Raw genomic sequence first — 14,932 nt, 5'->3', positions numbered from 1 at the left:
CCCTTCATGATCTTTTAGAATTCCATCCTTGAGTCATCATTTAATTTGGTAAATTTGCAATTTAGTCCCTCATAGTTCTTCACTTATTCAATTTGGTCCTAATTCATCCATTTTCCTTAGTTTCTAGATCATTCTACCCTTAAAATATTTACACTATTGGTCCTTCAACTTTTTCATATTTACACTTTAACCCTTTAAGTCTTGAGTATTTACTCTTAGGCAACAAAACTTTTCTAAATTTTACAATTTAGTCCTTTCCTGAATCAAGATATCATAATTTACTTCCCAATGTTGCCATAACTCAAAACTTCCCTTTTTATCACTTTATTTCCTTATTTTATTATATCAAGGATAATATATTACTGTAAAGATTTTCAGAGTATTACAATCTGTGTAATTTTTGAACTATTTTGATCCAGTTTGAACCAATATATTTTCATAATATTACTGGGTATTTTGTGAGTCTTTCGGTTTTTATAAAACTATATCTTTATTTTATAAAATTTTGGCTGCTTCAGCAACAATTTGTTTGAGAGGAGTTTTCTCTTGTGATCGGGCCATGGCTAATGCCACTTTTGGGGATTGAAAGAGAGACTTAATCTATTTTTTTATTTGGGAATTGATTTCATTTGGGTCTTGTGCATTCCAGAGGATGTATCATTTGAGGTTTTTAATGAGGATGATCCCTCATTTTCTTATTGCAAACAAATTTCATACCATAATTAGATGGGTTTTAGTGATATTTTTGTTTCTGAGTTTTGGAGGCATTTTTAAGGATTTTTCTAGTGAGAAAATCAAACAAATAATTAGTTTTTCCTTAATATATTCAATTTTAAAATCAAATACACTCGAAATTGTTTGTCATCTTGCAAAATATGTTTTGAAGTAATATTTTGAACATCTTTTTATAGAAGTTCTTTTGTAGGTTTGCAATCAAATCATAAAAAAAATTAAGTCACTTAAAAATTTCGTAATACATAGAACAATTAAATTTTTTTTATCGTACTATAATTTTGTTGAGTTTGATTTTGATGTATAAGTGTAAACTAGACTATTTATTCTTTTCCATCCTCAATCTATTTCATGATCTCATCATCCCTTATCTCAAAAGCATCTATTTTTACTGTTTTAGGGGTAGCTGGATGAACTAAATATAAAGAATAAACTTAAGAGATTTGCCTTTTGATTTTGGTAATTATATTGGTGTGATATTTTCTCAATTGTCCCTCGTAATGAATTATTAAACATTATGTATTTTTGGTCTCTTAATATAATTAAAATTGAGGTATTTTTGGTAGCTTCAATATTAAGTGGTTTGACACCATTTCGGGTTAATTCAAAATGGGTATATTTATAATTTTGTTCTTTAAGTTTATCAATAACGATTCTATCTAATAATTGTATAAGCTCAGATTTTTTTGGATAATTAATTTTTTTCTTTTGCTTTTATAACATAACTAAAAAGGCATTATAGTTTCTGAATGCTATTTTTTAATAAATTTGGTTTGTTGGAACTCTTGAAAGAGCCCAATTATAACACATTTGAGAATATTTTGTAATTTCCTTTTATTGAAGATTTAATCAGACTTTTAAAAATAATTAGAAGTAAAACTTGTAGAAAAGTTAATTCTGCTAAAGAAAGAAAACAATTTTTTAATTTTTATATTTCCTAAAAAAGGTTTTGTTATCAGAATTTCTGAATTATTAAAATTGCCTATAAAGAATCTTTAACAGGCCTAACCCATGCTAGTTTATATATCAATATTAAAAAATAATACATAAATAAATACAGTTAAATCAAAATTGAAAATATTAAAAAGAAATTTGAAAATTTTATCCTTAATTCTGATACCAAACGAGTGCGGCTTTGTATCAACTTAGTAATCAACTAATCATGCACTGTACCTTAAAAGAAAAAAATATCATGCATGGTGTGTTGTGGTTGAGTTTCAGACAAATAAGAATCTGACATGTACCGGTTAGTGGATTTGCTTTTGGGCCTTATGTGACCCAAGCCTTATTTTAGTTTACTCCCTACACGAACTGAAAAGTCCAAACTGTTGGGCCCAGGCTGAAATTCCAAGAGACAAAACTTCGTAAATTCATCCAAAGGACAAATTGGGTAATTTTTTTTGTTTTGTTCCTATTACGTTATTTCCATAGCTTAGTTACTCCAAACTCACTCGATCACTTTGCGCACGGCAAAGACTGCGAAGACTTCAACCGAAAAAAAAAATGCCGACGAATTTAAATTTCGTATGGTTTCCTTTTGTTCTTGATCTAAAACACTAGGGTTTCCCCATATTATCTTTAAACTGTTTTCAGATCCTATTAAACAATTTTAATATTTGCGTCAATTAATCTCAGTAGATGCTGTTGACTAATGTGGGTTGGATTTTTTTTGATACAATGCGGGTTGGATTTTAATTGCAGGAAATGGCTAGAAGTCTAGTTGGATTTACGGTTCTTTTACTGTTTTTATCGATCTGCGAATCCGCTTCGTTTTTTCAGCCGATCTCCGATTCTCATCGATCTGCCGCTGTTGAGCTCTTCAGTCCAGACCATGGATCCTTAAAGAGGTTTTCTTAAACCCTTTTTTTTCTACTCCATTTCTCCGTTTGTTCTGTTGTTGGTTAAGAAAAGAAGTTAGGAGATAATGGGGAATAAATACCGTTGAAGGTCAAACATAGTTACGTTCAAGCTTTTTTTTCTTTCTGAATTCTAGTTTTATTTTGTTAATTCGAAGTAGAATAGAGATATTTGAGAACGAGTTTTAGGAATGCTTATGTTATTTGATGTAATTGATCTCACCAGTTTGGAAGAGACGTACGAAGCACTAAGAACATTTGACGTTCTTGGAATTGAAAAGAAGCCTGATGTAACCGCAACAGCTTGCCGTTTAGTTTCGGAAACTGTTGGGTCATCATCTTCAACCCTAAAGGATGTTTTCTATGCTTTAAAAGCAAATAGCATTGTGAAATGCAAGATAAATGACAAAGCTTATCAGGTAGTTAATAGAATTTGGCTCACTAACTTGTTATTGAAAATCATTTAACTTTGTTTAGTCCTGGCGCTTAAATTTGTTTTTATTCCTTTGCAAAAGGGCATTATTACAAGACTTAATGCTGCTGTCGATGGTGCAAGTTCATTGCCTGACTTCTACTATTCAGTAGGAGGTCTGGTGCTTGTCAAGGTAATAAATGGCTGTAGGATACTGGTTATTATGATGAATGCAATTTAGTAAATCTTATGAGCTTTCTAGAGGATATATGATGCATTAAATGCTTTGTTATTTTGCTCTGGTGAGCTTATTTATCCAGCTTCTATAGCTTTTTAGCTGTTCCTATTTTCTCCTTGTCTTATACATTGTTTGTCAATGCTGGATCAGGGCTCCAAAGGTGATGTTCATCTTGCTGATGCTGATGGAATTTTCCGCTCAGTCAAGGTTTGTTACTATTACTAGATTTAGTTTTGTGTAGATATTAAGATATAGTGCTCATTCTCTCCACAGCTTTCTAAGCAGGCTAAGGCCTACCATTTTGGTGGGACAAGTTGTTGGGATGGAGACATTTACCTTTGCGGCGTCTCTCTACTTGAACTGACTCAAACTTCTGATCTTATGTTTATATAGACTTTTTCACTTCAGCCAACTTCTATGCCCTGATTTGTATAGCTATGTATGTTTTTCATGAATGGTTGATTTTATGTTACAAGTTGTTTTCAGGCTTTCCGCCAGAGTGATGGCAGGTGGCGCTCTAGTTCTAGTAATCCTGAATCTAGTGCCTTTGCTGCTGGTAAAGATTTTTCTAGATTCTAAAACTTGTTTTTTTGAGAACAATGTTCAGCACAACCACCATTTAGCATTTTTCTCCTATCACTAATGTTATGTCTTTGATAAAGTTGTTTACCTTCTTTTAATATCCATTGTTCAATCCTGTTGTGAGATTGTTATTTGTTAACCATGTCATACTCTTGCAGGAATAGCACTTGAAACACTTGCAGGAGTTGTTTCATTAGCATCTCCTGAACTTGACCAATCTTTGGTAAGTAGTTTATGATGCTTGCTTTAGTCTGGTGAAGTTTTGAACACTTTATGGATCTGAATTGTTAATCAGATCTAAATGTATCATTCTTCTGTTAAACTTCATGTGTTGTATTTTCTTTTTTGACGTAGTTACTTGCTGGCTTTTAGCTGTATGGGTTTTGAAGTTTCTGAATTGAAATTGATTATTTTTGCCCTTAGTGCGTACATACATACAAATATATATTTAATGGTTAACTTCATTTTCTAGCCATATCATGTGTGATATCTAGCTCATAGCTGTTGCCCAATCTTAATCAATGTTTCTTTAAGGGAATATAAAGATTATACCTGACATTTAATTATTTTGGGTGATTATGTTGTTGACAAAAGAAGTGGACTGTCAATTATCCTTCTTGTGATGATGAGGGTTTCTCTGGAACTCTAGTGAGGAAAAACGGATTTTTCTTCTTGTACGCATAGGCCTTTTTCTGTAGTGATTAGCACTTCCTTAGAACTATTTAGGCCATCTGGTTAAATTCCATAAACCATATTAAGCTCAAGACAGATGATGTTTTAGATTTGCGAATAATAGACTACCCATCAAATGAGCTTATGATAATCAGCATTTCTATAAATTTTTATAATGTTTTCAGTTCTTTACTTCAATTAGCCATATGATGGTGTCTTTTGATATTGAATAATCTCTGTTCAAGTGAGCAAGTTCGATTTTCATTGTTTTTGTTGCTTATCTGTCAGCCATTGTTAGTTTGGGCATTCCATCATATTTGTTTGCTTATTGTTGGCAGATCAGCACTCTAAATAATGATATAAGCAAGCTTTTTGACAGTATTGAGAAATATGGTATGTATGTTTTATCCTTTTTTTTCCAAATTCCTTCTATGTTCTTTGTTATTGGTTCTATTTTTTTTCAATCTTTTTCTCCTACTTCCATCCATCATTTATCAATCAGGAAAAAAAAAAAGTTTAACCAATTTTACTCTTATTCTGTTAGTTTTTGTTTTTCTTTTCTTCTGTCCTTTTTAGCATCTCTCTCTAATTTTTTTTTTCAGATGATGGGGCTCTTTACTTTGATGACAAGCTTGTTGATGGACATGACCATCAAGGTCCCTTAGCAACCACCTCATCTGTTGTTAGAGGACTAACAGCATTTGCAGCAGTAACTGATGAAAGACTTAATGTCCGTTGGGAGAGTTCACACATCATGCTCTTTTTAGCCCTTTTATTTGGAGTGTGTTGTAATCCCTATGGTTTATTTCTGCAGATTCCCAGCAACAAAATACTTGGATTGGCTAACTTCTTCCTTGGCATTGGAGTTCCTGGCGATGCCAAAGATTTATTCAATCAAATAGACTCCTTGGCTTGTTTGGAAAGCAACAGGCAATATTTTGCTTTGGCAGTTTTAATTTATTTGTATTTATTTAATATAAATTTTGATTATGATATTAGATTTCCTTTGTCTACCATGCTATGGAATTATTTCAATAGCATTTCATGGTAGTACTTTGTTTCGCTTTTGCAGATTGAAGAACTACCATTTGTAGACTTTATGTTCATATTCAGTAGCTTTTTACGACAGTGCTATGCCCCCTTTTTCTTTGGTTTTGTATAATAAAGCTCCGGAGCTTAATAGATCTTAAATTTCACTTTCCATGCAGGGTTTCCATCCCACTGATCCTATCACTTCCATCTACAGTGCTTTCGGTGACTAAAGAAGACTTACTCCAGGTTTGTCCAAATTTAAAATCCTTGACATGAATACTTACATTCTTCTAAATGGCAGAAACCAACCACCCAAGGATTGATGCTATTAATATTAGTGGCATTCTATTTTGCTTTCCCAGTACAACGTAGTTTTTTGATCCCCAGTGTCTCATTTTATGTAGTGTATGCTGACCACTGTTGTTCTGTTATTTTACCAGAAAGGAATTTTCTTTTTCCATCTCAATCATGATGCATATTTGTGGTGCATTGATATTTATTTGCATACATGAGCTCTTTTGTACCAACTTGAATTCATTTAATCTGGCTTCTAGGCTATTGTTATTCCTTTGTTTTTTAACCCTGCTCTTTGAATATAACAGGTTAATGTTAACACTGTGCTTGGTTCAAATGCACCACCTCTAACAGTGAAGCTTGTGGGGGTTTTTACTTCTGGTTCAAAGGCTGCATCTCTAGTTGAAAGCCAAGTATGTTGTTCTCTCAAGTCTTTCATTTGGTTGGATGTAATTTCTTCTGTATACAAGTTTTATTTTTGTGTTCCTTTTGTTTAATTTGAGTCAATGTTTACAAATATTATACTTAACAGGAACTAGTGTTTGATGATGGAACTGGAATGTATAACATGAAAAACTTGCCCAAGAGTATAGATGTTGGAAGTTACACATTTGTTTTTGAGGTATTGTGGTTGTAGACATTCATGCATTTATAGTTTAAGCTTTGTGTTCATCTGCATTTCCCTTACATGCAAAATGGAACTTTTGTAGATTGTGCTTCATGAACTTGAGCATGAAAAGATTTACATCACGGGAGGCCAAAAAAAGGTACCTATATTTGTCTCAGGACTTATCAAAATCGAAAATGCTGAAATTGCAGTACTTGACAGTGATCTTGGGAGCATAGAAACACAGAAAAAGTATGTTTCTGTTTCTTTTGCTTATCTTTTGTTGCTTTTTGTGCTATTTTGGTGACTGTCTTGGGTACTTATGCAATAACATCTGATGACCCCTTTATAAGTTGGTGTGTGTTTGATTTTTCATGGTCTTACACCATAAATATTGTAGGCTAGATTTAGCTGGACAAAATGCTGTGTCATTATCAGCAAACCATCTACAGAAGCTGCGTGTATCTTTTAAGTTGACAACTCCTCATGGACTTGCTTTTAAGCCACATCAAGTTCGTACTTGTCTTAACTTTAATCAATGGTCTTCTTTGTAGTAGTTTGTTGATAACTTTGGTTGCTTGCAGGCTTTGCTCAAGTTGAGACATGAAAGCAAGGTTGAGCACATCTTTGTGGTTGGAAACTCTGGAAAACAGTTTGAGATAGTTCTAGTTAAGTATAGTTTCTTTCGTAGTTGAGTATCATTTTGGGCTGTATGATAGATTAAAATATTAGTAATATTAGAACCATTAAAAATTTCTTTCTTTCACTGGGAAACAAGAAGGCACCTTGAACTTTATACTATTATCAAGAACTGTTCCCAAATAAAGTATTCTTCAGCTGGCTCAGCTTATGCTTCACCTATTTAAGATTACACTACTATTCAGATGAAATTGATCCTGTATCTGTTCTGTATATATGTATATATATTAATTCTGCATTGCTTGTCTTGTAGAATTTTCTTGGACTTGTTGAGAAGTTCTTCTATCTCTCAGGTAGATATGACATTGAGCTTGCAGTTGGAGATGCTGTTATGGTAAATGTTGCTTTTGCTTTATAAAATTCTCAAATTGTATTATTCCAAAAAAATGTTGCAATTAGATATATATTTTGCTTTCTTCAGGAAAACTCTTTATTACTAGCTATTGGGCATATTGAGTTAGATCTGCCAGAACCTCCAGAGAAGGCAACCCGCCCTCCTCCTCAGCCTGTTGATCCTTACTCAAGATATGGGCCCAAAGCAGAAATAACTCACATCTTCAGGGCTCCTGAAAAGCGTCCCCCTAAGGAGCTTTCTCTTGCTTTCCTGGGTCTTACCTTCTTGCCATTGCTTGGATTCTTGATTGGGGTTAGTCTTGCATGCACTGCTTCTTTTATACTTCCTTTCAACCAGAAGGTTACTTATATCTGAATTTCTAATTATTTAATTTTTAAAATCTTTTATGATATGTTTTATCAAAGTGTTTGACATTGTCTTGGGTTCTGAATAGAAACTCAACTGTCGCTACACTAAGTTTTTGGAAATTTTAACTCAGGTTGAATCAATGTCTGTCTGGACATGGCCCACGTAATTATTTCCATAACTTAGGATTTATCTGTATGTGGCATGTTGAATGCCTGTGTCCAATAGTTAGTTTTTTTTTTAGGGGATTGAGTCATTGGGTGCTTCATGTCACTTAGAAACAAGGATTTCTTGTGATGGAAAATAGAGAAGCCTTTAACATAATTTTTTGGGGCTACTAGGATCTTTTGGTTTCGCCTGCCTTTTCATAACTGATATCTCAGAAGGAGAAGTCAAGCATTTCAATTTTCAATCTGTAAATGGTTGCAATTTTTCAGGCATAATTGTAATATATGCATACTTGCATATGCAAAGTATATTTGCTTCAAAATTGTGCTAATGTTATTATTTGAACTTTTTGGTGGTTACTTGGATAGCTATTACGATTGGGAGTGAATTTGAAGAACTTTCCTTCCAATGCTGTACCAGCCACGTTTGCCACACTTTTCCACGTCAGTATTGGAGCAGTTCTGTCGCTCTATGTGCTCTTCTGGTTGAAGGTTAGTTCTATATTATATTATATTATATTATTTATTATTTAACACTTAAACAAATGCTGAGATAAAAGGGGATTGCCATTTTTGGTAATTATATATAATTCATTAACATTATTTGTATATATGTATATTGTGGATGCAGTTGGATCTATTCCAAACACTGAAACTACTTGGTTTCTTGGGAGTTATCCTTGTGTTGGTTGGCCGTAGAGTCCTTTCCCATTTGGCTTCTACATCTGCCAAGCTTAAATCTGCCTGAGTTGATTGAAGATTAATTCCTATTCCTTTGCAAGCGTTGCTTGCTTCAAGATTGTTTTCCTCTTCTCTTTTGGTTAGCAGATTTTTCTTCGGTCATTTTTAACTCAAAATTTTGGTAGGGCTTATTTTCTCGATTCAAGTCAATCTGTTACGTCAAAGAAAAAGAAAAATATTGCTACTCCAAATTTAAAGCCTCTTAAGTTTTATTAGGTAGCAGCAACATCGAGATGACTTCCGATTCAAAATTCTTTGCTAATTTAAAATTAGATTCAATAATTTGGGACACACCGCAGAATTAAAACACACGACACAATAAAATAGATATTAAAAAATCATATGATTATGATTTAAATACATAACTATATGAAAATATATGAAACATTTTAATTATATAATTATGCTACAAGAAAATAATATGCAAAAGCAAGATGAATGTTCGGTGTGTAACAGGAGGCAGCTACCAGGATCCCTACAAAAGATCTCGGTCCTACTAGTTAGCTAAAACTGATATCAGGGGCTTACGATCATCTAAAATCTATGCAATAATTACATGAAGTAAAGGCGTGCGTAGACTGATAATGGTAAAGTACATTAGAGCTATAAAGCAACATATTCATGAGTTCATCATTACCTTCAAAATAAATGCCAGTTTGGCTTGGTTTACTATATGCCCAATCCATTCTCATTTATGGTTCTGATTTGTTCATAGGTATATCTACCTCTGCACCACTTCTTTTCCTTTGATTTTAATTGATGCTAGAGATTTTTTTGTACTACCTATCAATCAATCTTTGCTTTTGTGCTTCCCTCTCCTTCACGAGCGCATTCATTTCACTGGCTAACCTTCCCCTCTTCTCATTGCTCTTGACCTGAATTTGTAGTGGTTTCAATTTTCGTGGCTTCTACACCTTTTTACTGATCGAATTTGCCTTTCCTCTAATCCCATTAAATATTTTTTGGATCGATAGCTTCAAGTTTCCCGCATGCATAATAATGGTTTGATGGTTCCTTATCCTTCTGTTTCAGTTTGAAACCTCTTGGGAGTGTCCTCAATTTTGATGACCACTTTCATACGCATTACCTTTCCCTACCTTATATCCTAACCTTCATTAAAATTCACAATATCTATATCTACCCTATGAAACATTTACCCAATTTGCACTTATTTTCTAGTTTAATGGAACATTGTATACCTGAACTTAGAAATTCGTTGTGAATAAATCAATGTCTTCGATTTCTACTCCTTTTACCCATTCCTTTATACCAATCATTGATTAGGGAGCATTCTTGAGTACCTTCAACTTAACATAAACACCTCAATTTCATTTGGTAAAGGCCATGCTTTGTTTAAAATGATTTCTTTTTCATATTTGAAAATGAACAGAAACACCTCAATTTCATTATGTAAAAGCCATGCTTTGTTTAAAATGATTTCAAGAGGTTTTTGAGGGATGAAAGAAAAAAAATTGACAAATTTTAGCAAAAATTATTAAGGATGTTCAAACGGTTAACCGATAGTATTAACTGATTTTTTTAATTCTTTAACTGTTAATCGCACCAAAATTTTTTTCAAAAAATTTTAACCGTACCAAAATATTTCGGTTAATTCAATCGGTTAACCAAATTAACTAGAATTTATATGTTTTTTTTAAAAACAAATATAAAACTATAAAAAATAAATTGATAATATTCCTTTGATCAAATTAACCAAATTAGTAATAGCCTAATACATATAATTTATAATATTATTTATTAAGTTCTATTAATTCAATTAATTCAGTTAATTACTCAATTTTGAATCGAATTAACCGTAACTGAAACTTTAAAAAACCTTTTAACTAATCTCTGACTGAACTAAATTAGTTAACTAGCTGATTAATTCAATTTTAACTGAAATTTAAACACCCTTAAAAGTTTTCATTATATTTTATAAAAACCTTGAGGACAAAATGTCAAATTCTATACAAGCGATTGGACTAACAGCATATTTTAACCTTACAAAAACATTTCTGCCACATCAACGACCAGATTGAGCTCACACATGCAAGTACAATTGCTATAGGGAAAGTTCCAAAACCGAGGGGTGGGTGAGGCGCCAAAGTTCCAATTCCCGTTGGATTTGGGTTCCGTTAAAGATGGAGAGAGGAAAGAAACGCAGAAGAGAAGCAGAAGAGATCGAGGCTGAAAATAGAGACGCTAATCATTCTCTTTCCCTAGGTAAAAGCTTAGCGCTTCAAACAAAATTAAATGCTTACCAATTTTTTCTTTCCTGTTTTAGCGAATGTCATCATAAATGCTTTCTAATTTCGCAGAGCAAAATCTCAGCTTTAGCGATACTAATGTGGCCCTTCGTATGATGCGAGCTCAGTTTCCTCAAATTGATAAGGTTAGCTATCTACTCCTAAAATTTACCCCCCCTTTTTTTCCCTTCTTAAAACAATTTGTTAGCACTTCTCTGTTAAAAAATCAGTTCCTTTTCCATTGCAGTGTGTAATTTTATTCTATTTAGATTCTTTTGTATCTACTTCTGCTTATACTTTAAAATGATAAAGCTGAAGTTGTTTCATTTTATTTGCAAGGTCGCAATTCAACCTTTTATTTTACAGTCACAATTGTATAGCAGTGTAAAGGACAGAACTCAAGTGGATAGGGAGCTAGAGGTTTGGTTCCTTAACCTTCAAATTTAGAGCATTACTTCGTATGGAGAATTGTTCCTGAACTATGATTCAGTGGTATGCTTGGCCAAAAAATGTGCTTTATTGACTGAATAGTGAGAGTAGCAATTTTTTTTTTTTTTTGGGGCGGGGGATTTTAATTGATGTGTTTTGTGCAGAATTGTTCCCGAGATATATTGTATTTAGCTTTTCTGCACTTTATGTGTTTAGCTAAGGCATCATGTAGTTTCCTAGGTTAGATCCATATGCTCGTTGCTGATTATAGATAGACATGTATGTTTTATGACTGACACATCATTTGGTTCTTGGTAAATTAGATATTTGGAACATGTTTTGTGACTGAAAGGTGATAAGAAAAAAAGTCTATGTGGTCAGAATATTCCTGGTTCTAATAGAGTGAGCAAGTAAATGTTCTTGTTTGTTAGTTCTCTTTTATTGTAATGTTTCTTGCAATTCTCTCTCTTCTGAATTTAGTAGAATAACTTCTCACATAGTCCCGTGTGGTTTCTATAATATATTACTTTTCTGCAGTCTCTAAGGAGGGACAAGGTAGTGCGCATATTCAAACTAAATACAGGGCAAGATGATCATGGAATAATGTTTTTAGAAGATTATCTAAAACAGGTTGGTCTATTGATGTTTTCTAAATCCCTAAATGATGCCCCATTTAGTTTTCAACTTCAGTTTCAATTAGTTCAAAGTGAGAACCTGTTACATATAATCTGGTTGGCTCTGGTTGAGGCATGAGGGTTTGTAGTGCTTGGCACTCTTGGCAAGTGATGTTTGTGTTGTTGTAAGCTAGCTAAATAGGCTTCCTTTTGACCAATTTTCTTTGTCCATAATATTTGTGCAGTTAGAGCATGTTGTCAAAAGAATGGAAGAAAAGAAACAAGGTGATGTTGATGTTTTTAAGTGGTTTAAAGGGCATGTTATTGAGTCCAAGCTGGAACCTAGCATTGAACATGAAGAACTGGTGAGTGGCCAAACACCAATGAATCATGCTGTTTATTTAATTTTTACTCTGCTTGAGATAGATATAACTTTGTGTTTTTATTAGAACCCTCACTCTTCAACTTCATTCCTTGAGTGGAATTGGATTCATTGCTGAACATTTTTTATGCCTTTCCGTGCTTGTATGTCTGATGGTTTCTTTCTGTTTACCATGCATGTCCTTTTAATGCATTTGTGGTGTGCCTACTTTCCCCTCCTTTCAAGGAATTGCCTCGGTTGTTCCTTTGAGGAACATTTGATCTTATACTCGCTATTCTTTGTTTGGATCTCCAAGATTTTTTCCCGGGGTCTAATTGTATTAAATGTTGGCATACAGAACAGGCAGACCCCACATATTTTTTGTTGGACTAGGTAGAGGCATCTATATTTGTTAGTCTGCATAGATTTTTGGTAATCCTGATTTCCTTTAGGATGCTATTTTATCTTTGGCTGTTAATCTCTCAGCATGCCTGCCTCTACTTGGAGTTTTGACTTGCCAAAAAGATTTTCTCTAATTAATTTCAAGTGGCTCAGACCATTTGCTTAAGTAATCAGCAGATCTATCTCCAATCTGCAATCTTGTATTTTAGTTTGTTTTTGGCATGATGCTCCTGTTTTATTTTTGGGTGCTAATGTATTTAGTTATTTTAGTTGTAATGTATGTGTACATTTGGTGTGCATGACATATTTATCAACTCATTCTGATGAGAAAATGTTAATATAGTTTACTAATTATCAAATTGTTTATATAGTGGCAAATCATATGTGTACGTGTGAATTTGACCTGTGGGTTAAAATTATTACTTCAGCGATCCTATATCATGAAATTTTCCTGCTACCTAATAAGGCACCTAATCTTTTATGAATAAATTGCCGCTTCTGTTTTCAGAATTTTTTTTGCAGAATGTTGAGGCCTTAATCTGTCCAGGTGCCATTTTCATGTGCATCAGTGCATGCATGTTTGTCTCTATAATTCATGGTTTATCTTTGCTGCAGTATGCACTCTTATCACTAGGGGGACAGGTGAAAGATGGACACATATCCCTCCTAATCAATGCTGGCCTTCTTGTAAGTGAACTTTGGTTCTGGTGAGTTTGTCATATTATTTTAGCATGTTGAGTTTTTATCCTTTGTTACTTCAATATTATATGGCTAGTACTCTGCAACATCTCATAAAAACAATTGTGGGTGTTTATTTGAATGCATATTGGGCTTTTTCTTTTCTGTTTACTTTTCTACCACATGGCACTTGTGCAATTCCATTTCCCTCTGGTTTCCTTTTCCTCTTATTGCACAGTTGCATTAGATTAGGCATGTTTGATGTCTCCTTGAGTAATTTCCTCTTCTAACAAGGACATTTCTCTTTCAGACTCGCCAATTGATTGATCCAAATATGTACTGGTTTGCAATCCCAAATATAGGTTCAGTACTGAAAGGACTCTCCCAGGTAATTTTTTTTTTTTCATTTAGTTTTCCTGCTCTAGCTGGGGAGATGTTATTATATTTTGCAAAGGAGGAGTTAATTTCTTGATTACTTCTGTACATGAAGTTCTTATCATTTTGTGAATCAGTTGCTTGAAAATACATGCACCGACTCATCATTGGAACTATATATGAATTTTCTGGTTATAAGGAGTTGAACAGAAATTTAAGATAGAATCCTTTTGATTTCTTAATTTTATTTTGATTTTCAAAATTTTTGGTTGCCAGCAAATTAAAAGGTCCTGAACATAGGAAATGGTATATGAGGTTATGATATATATGCACATCCTCCATAACTTTTCAAAACTTTGTATTGCACTAAGTACTTTAAATAATTTAGATGCTGTTTTACCTTGCAAAGTCTGACTGCTTTTTGGATTTTACCTAAGATACCTAAATTTTAAGTCCTCTGTTCTGTCAGTGTTGCACTTATGGTGTTCTTATTTTGCTTGGACTTAAGGGAAGGAAGGAACTCCTTTCTCTTTTAAATCGTAGGAGATATAAAGAGATGATGTTGGCCCCTCTTGAGAAGATGCGCCTTCGATTGTCTCCTCTTGATATGAGGTTTCTCCTTCGTGACTTGATTGGATCAGGTCATCTTAAAACTGCCCATACACCATCTGGTATAGTTGTTCAGGTTTCAAGGGATTAGATCTCAGGAAGATGCTACTAGCAGTGACAGGTGGTTTATATTGCTTCTCTTTTGGCTCAGTCTTAAATATCAGGTTTAGGTACTAACGTACTTGACTTGTTAGCTTTTAATTCTTTATATCATCTGTCAACTAGATGAAGAAAATTTTTTAACAGGTTGACGAAAGAGCCACAAGCAACAATTGTTGTACACTCATGTGCATTGCAAATAATGCAGGATGAAGTGCGTGTCTTCCCTTCTAAATCTTGTACTATTCATTTATTTGGCAACCTTCCATGATTAAATTCTTGAGAATGTGTACTGTTCAAAACAAATTTTAACGTTTTGAATTGATGGGTTAAGGAATTAATATCAAATTAAAAGATCGGAATGGCAAATCTTTAACGTTTTTAAAA

At 33.4% G+C, this 14,932-nt stretch overlaps 2 protein-coding genes across 6 annotated transcripts; both read left to right on the top strand.

Moving 5' to 3' along the window:
- The first annotated feature begins 2,113 nt into the window (after positions 1-2,113).
- Positions 2,114-8,923, top strand: LOC108489728 (dolichyl-diphosphooligosaccharide--protein glycosyltransferase subunit 2-like). The gene is made up of 20 exons (XM_017794438.2): positions 2,114-2,256; positions 2,434-2,579; positions 2,815-3,007; positions 3,104-3,193; positions 3,389-3,445; positions 3,725-3,794; positions 3,979-4,043; positions 4,831-4,885; positions 5,095-5,222; positions 5,307-5,422; positions 5,701-5,770; positions 6,127-6,231; positions 6,351-6,440; positions 6,529-6,677; positions 6,826-6,937; positions 7,010-7,093; positions 7,378-7,458; positions 7,546-7,770; positions 8,361-8,483; positions 8,623-8,923. The coding sequence occupies exons 1-20, from the start codon at positions 2,236-2,238 to the stop codon at positions 8,737-8,739; spliced, it is 2,097 nt and encodes a 698-aa protein (XP_017649927.1). The 5' UTR covers positions 2,114-2,235; the 3' UTR covers positions 8,740-8,923.
- A 1,741-nt stretch (positions 8,924-10,664) lies between these two features.
- On the top strand, positions 10,665-14,932 carry LOC108487488 (uncharacterized). 5 transcript variants are annotated; one of them, XR_008274259.1, is made up of 9 exons: positions 10,665-10,955; positions 11,051-11,124; positions 11,318-11,398; positions 11,945-12,037; positions 12,267-12,386; positions 13,400-13,471; positions 13,773-13,850; positions 14,346-14,610; positions 14,693-14,932. XR_008274259.1 is itself a non-coding variant. In XM_053021311.1 (9 exons), the coding sequence occupies exons 1-8, from the start codon at positions 10,874-10,876 to the stop codon at positions 14,535-14,537; spliced, it is 792 nt and encodes a 263-aa protein (XP_052877271.1). In that variant the 5' UTR covers positions 10,665-10,873; the 3' UTR covers positions 14,538-14,567; positions 14,693-14,932. The 5 variants fall into 5 exon arrangements, 3 of the variants coding, with proteins under 3 accessions (XP_052877271.1, XP_052877272.1, XP_017647332.1); XR_008274258.1 differs by having other exon boundaries at positions 14,346-14,616; XM_053021311.1 differs by having other exon boundaries at positions 14,346-14,567.

The sequence above is a fragment of the Gossypium arboreum genome, chromosome 11 (genome assembly GCF_025698485.1).
Source record: "Gossypium arboreum isolate Shixiya-1 chromosome 11, ASM2569848v2, whole genome shotgun sequence".
NCBI lineage: Eukaryota > Viridiplantae > Streptophyta > Magnoliopsida > Malvales > Malvaceae > Gossypium > Gossypium arboreum.
This window is presented reverse-complemented; position numbering and strand designations above follow the sequence as displayed.

Bases quoted from the DNA above. Each gene is read 5' to 3' on its own strand.
- LOC108489728 (XM_017794438.2), top strand. From the start codon at position 2,236: ATGCCGACGAATTTAAATTTC. The intron at 4,044-4,830 runs GTAAGTAGTTTA...TATTGTTGGCAG, and splicing joins CTGAACTTGACCAATCTTTG to ATCAGCACTCTAAATAATGA. The intron at 7,771-8,360 runs GTTAGTCTTGCA...TTACTTGGATAG, and splicing joins TGCTTGGATTCTTGATTGGG to CTATTACGATTGGGAGTGAA.
- LOC108487488 (XM_053021311.1), top strand. From the start codon at position 10,874: ATGGAGAGAGGAAAGAAACGCAGAAGAGAAGCAGAAGAGATCGAGGCT. The intron at 11,399-11,944 runs GTTTGGTTCCTT...ACTTTTCTGCAG, and splicing joins AAGTGGATAGGGAGCTAGAG to TCTCTAAGGAGGGACAAGGT. The intron at 13,472-13,772 runs GTAAGTGAACTT...TTTCTCTTTCAG, and splicing joins TAATCAATGCTGGCCTTCTT to ACTCGCCAATTGATTGATCC.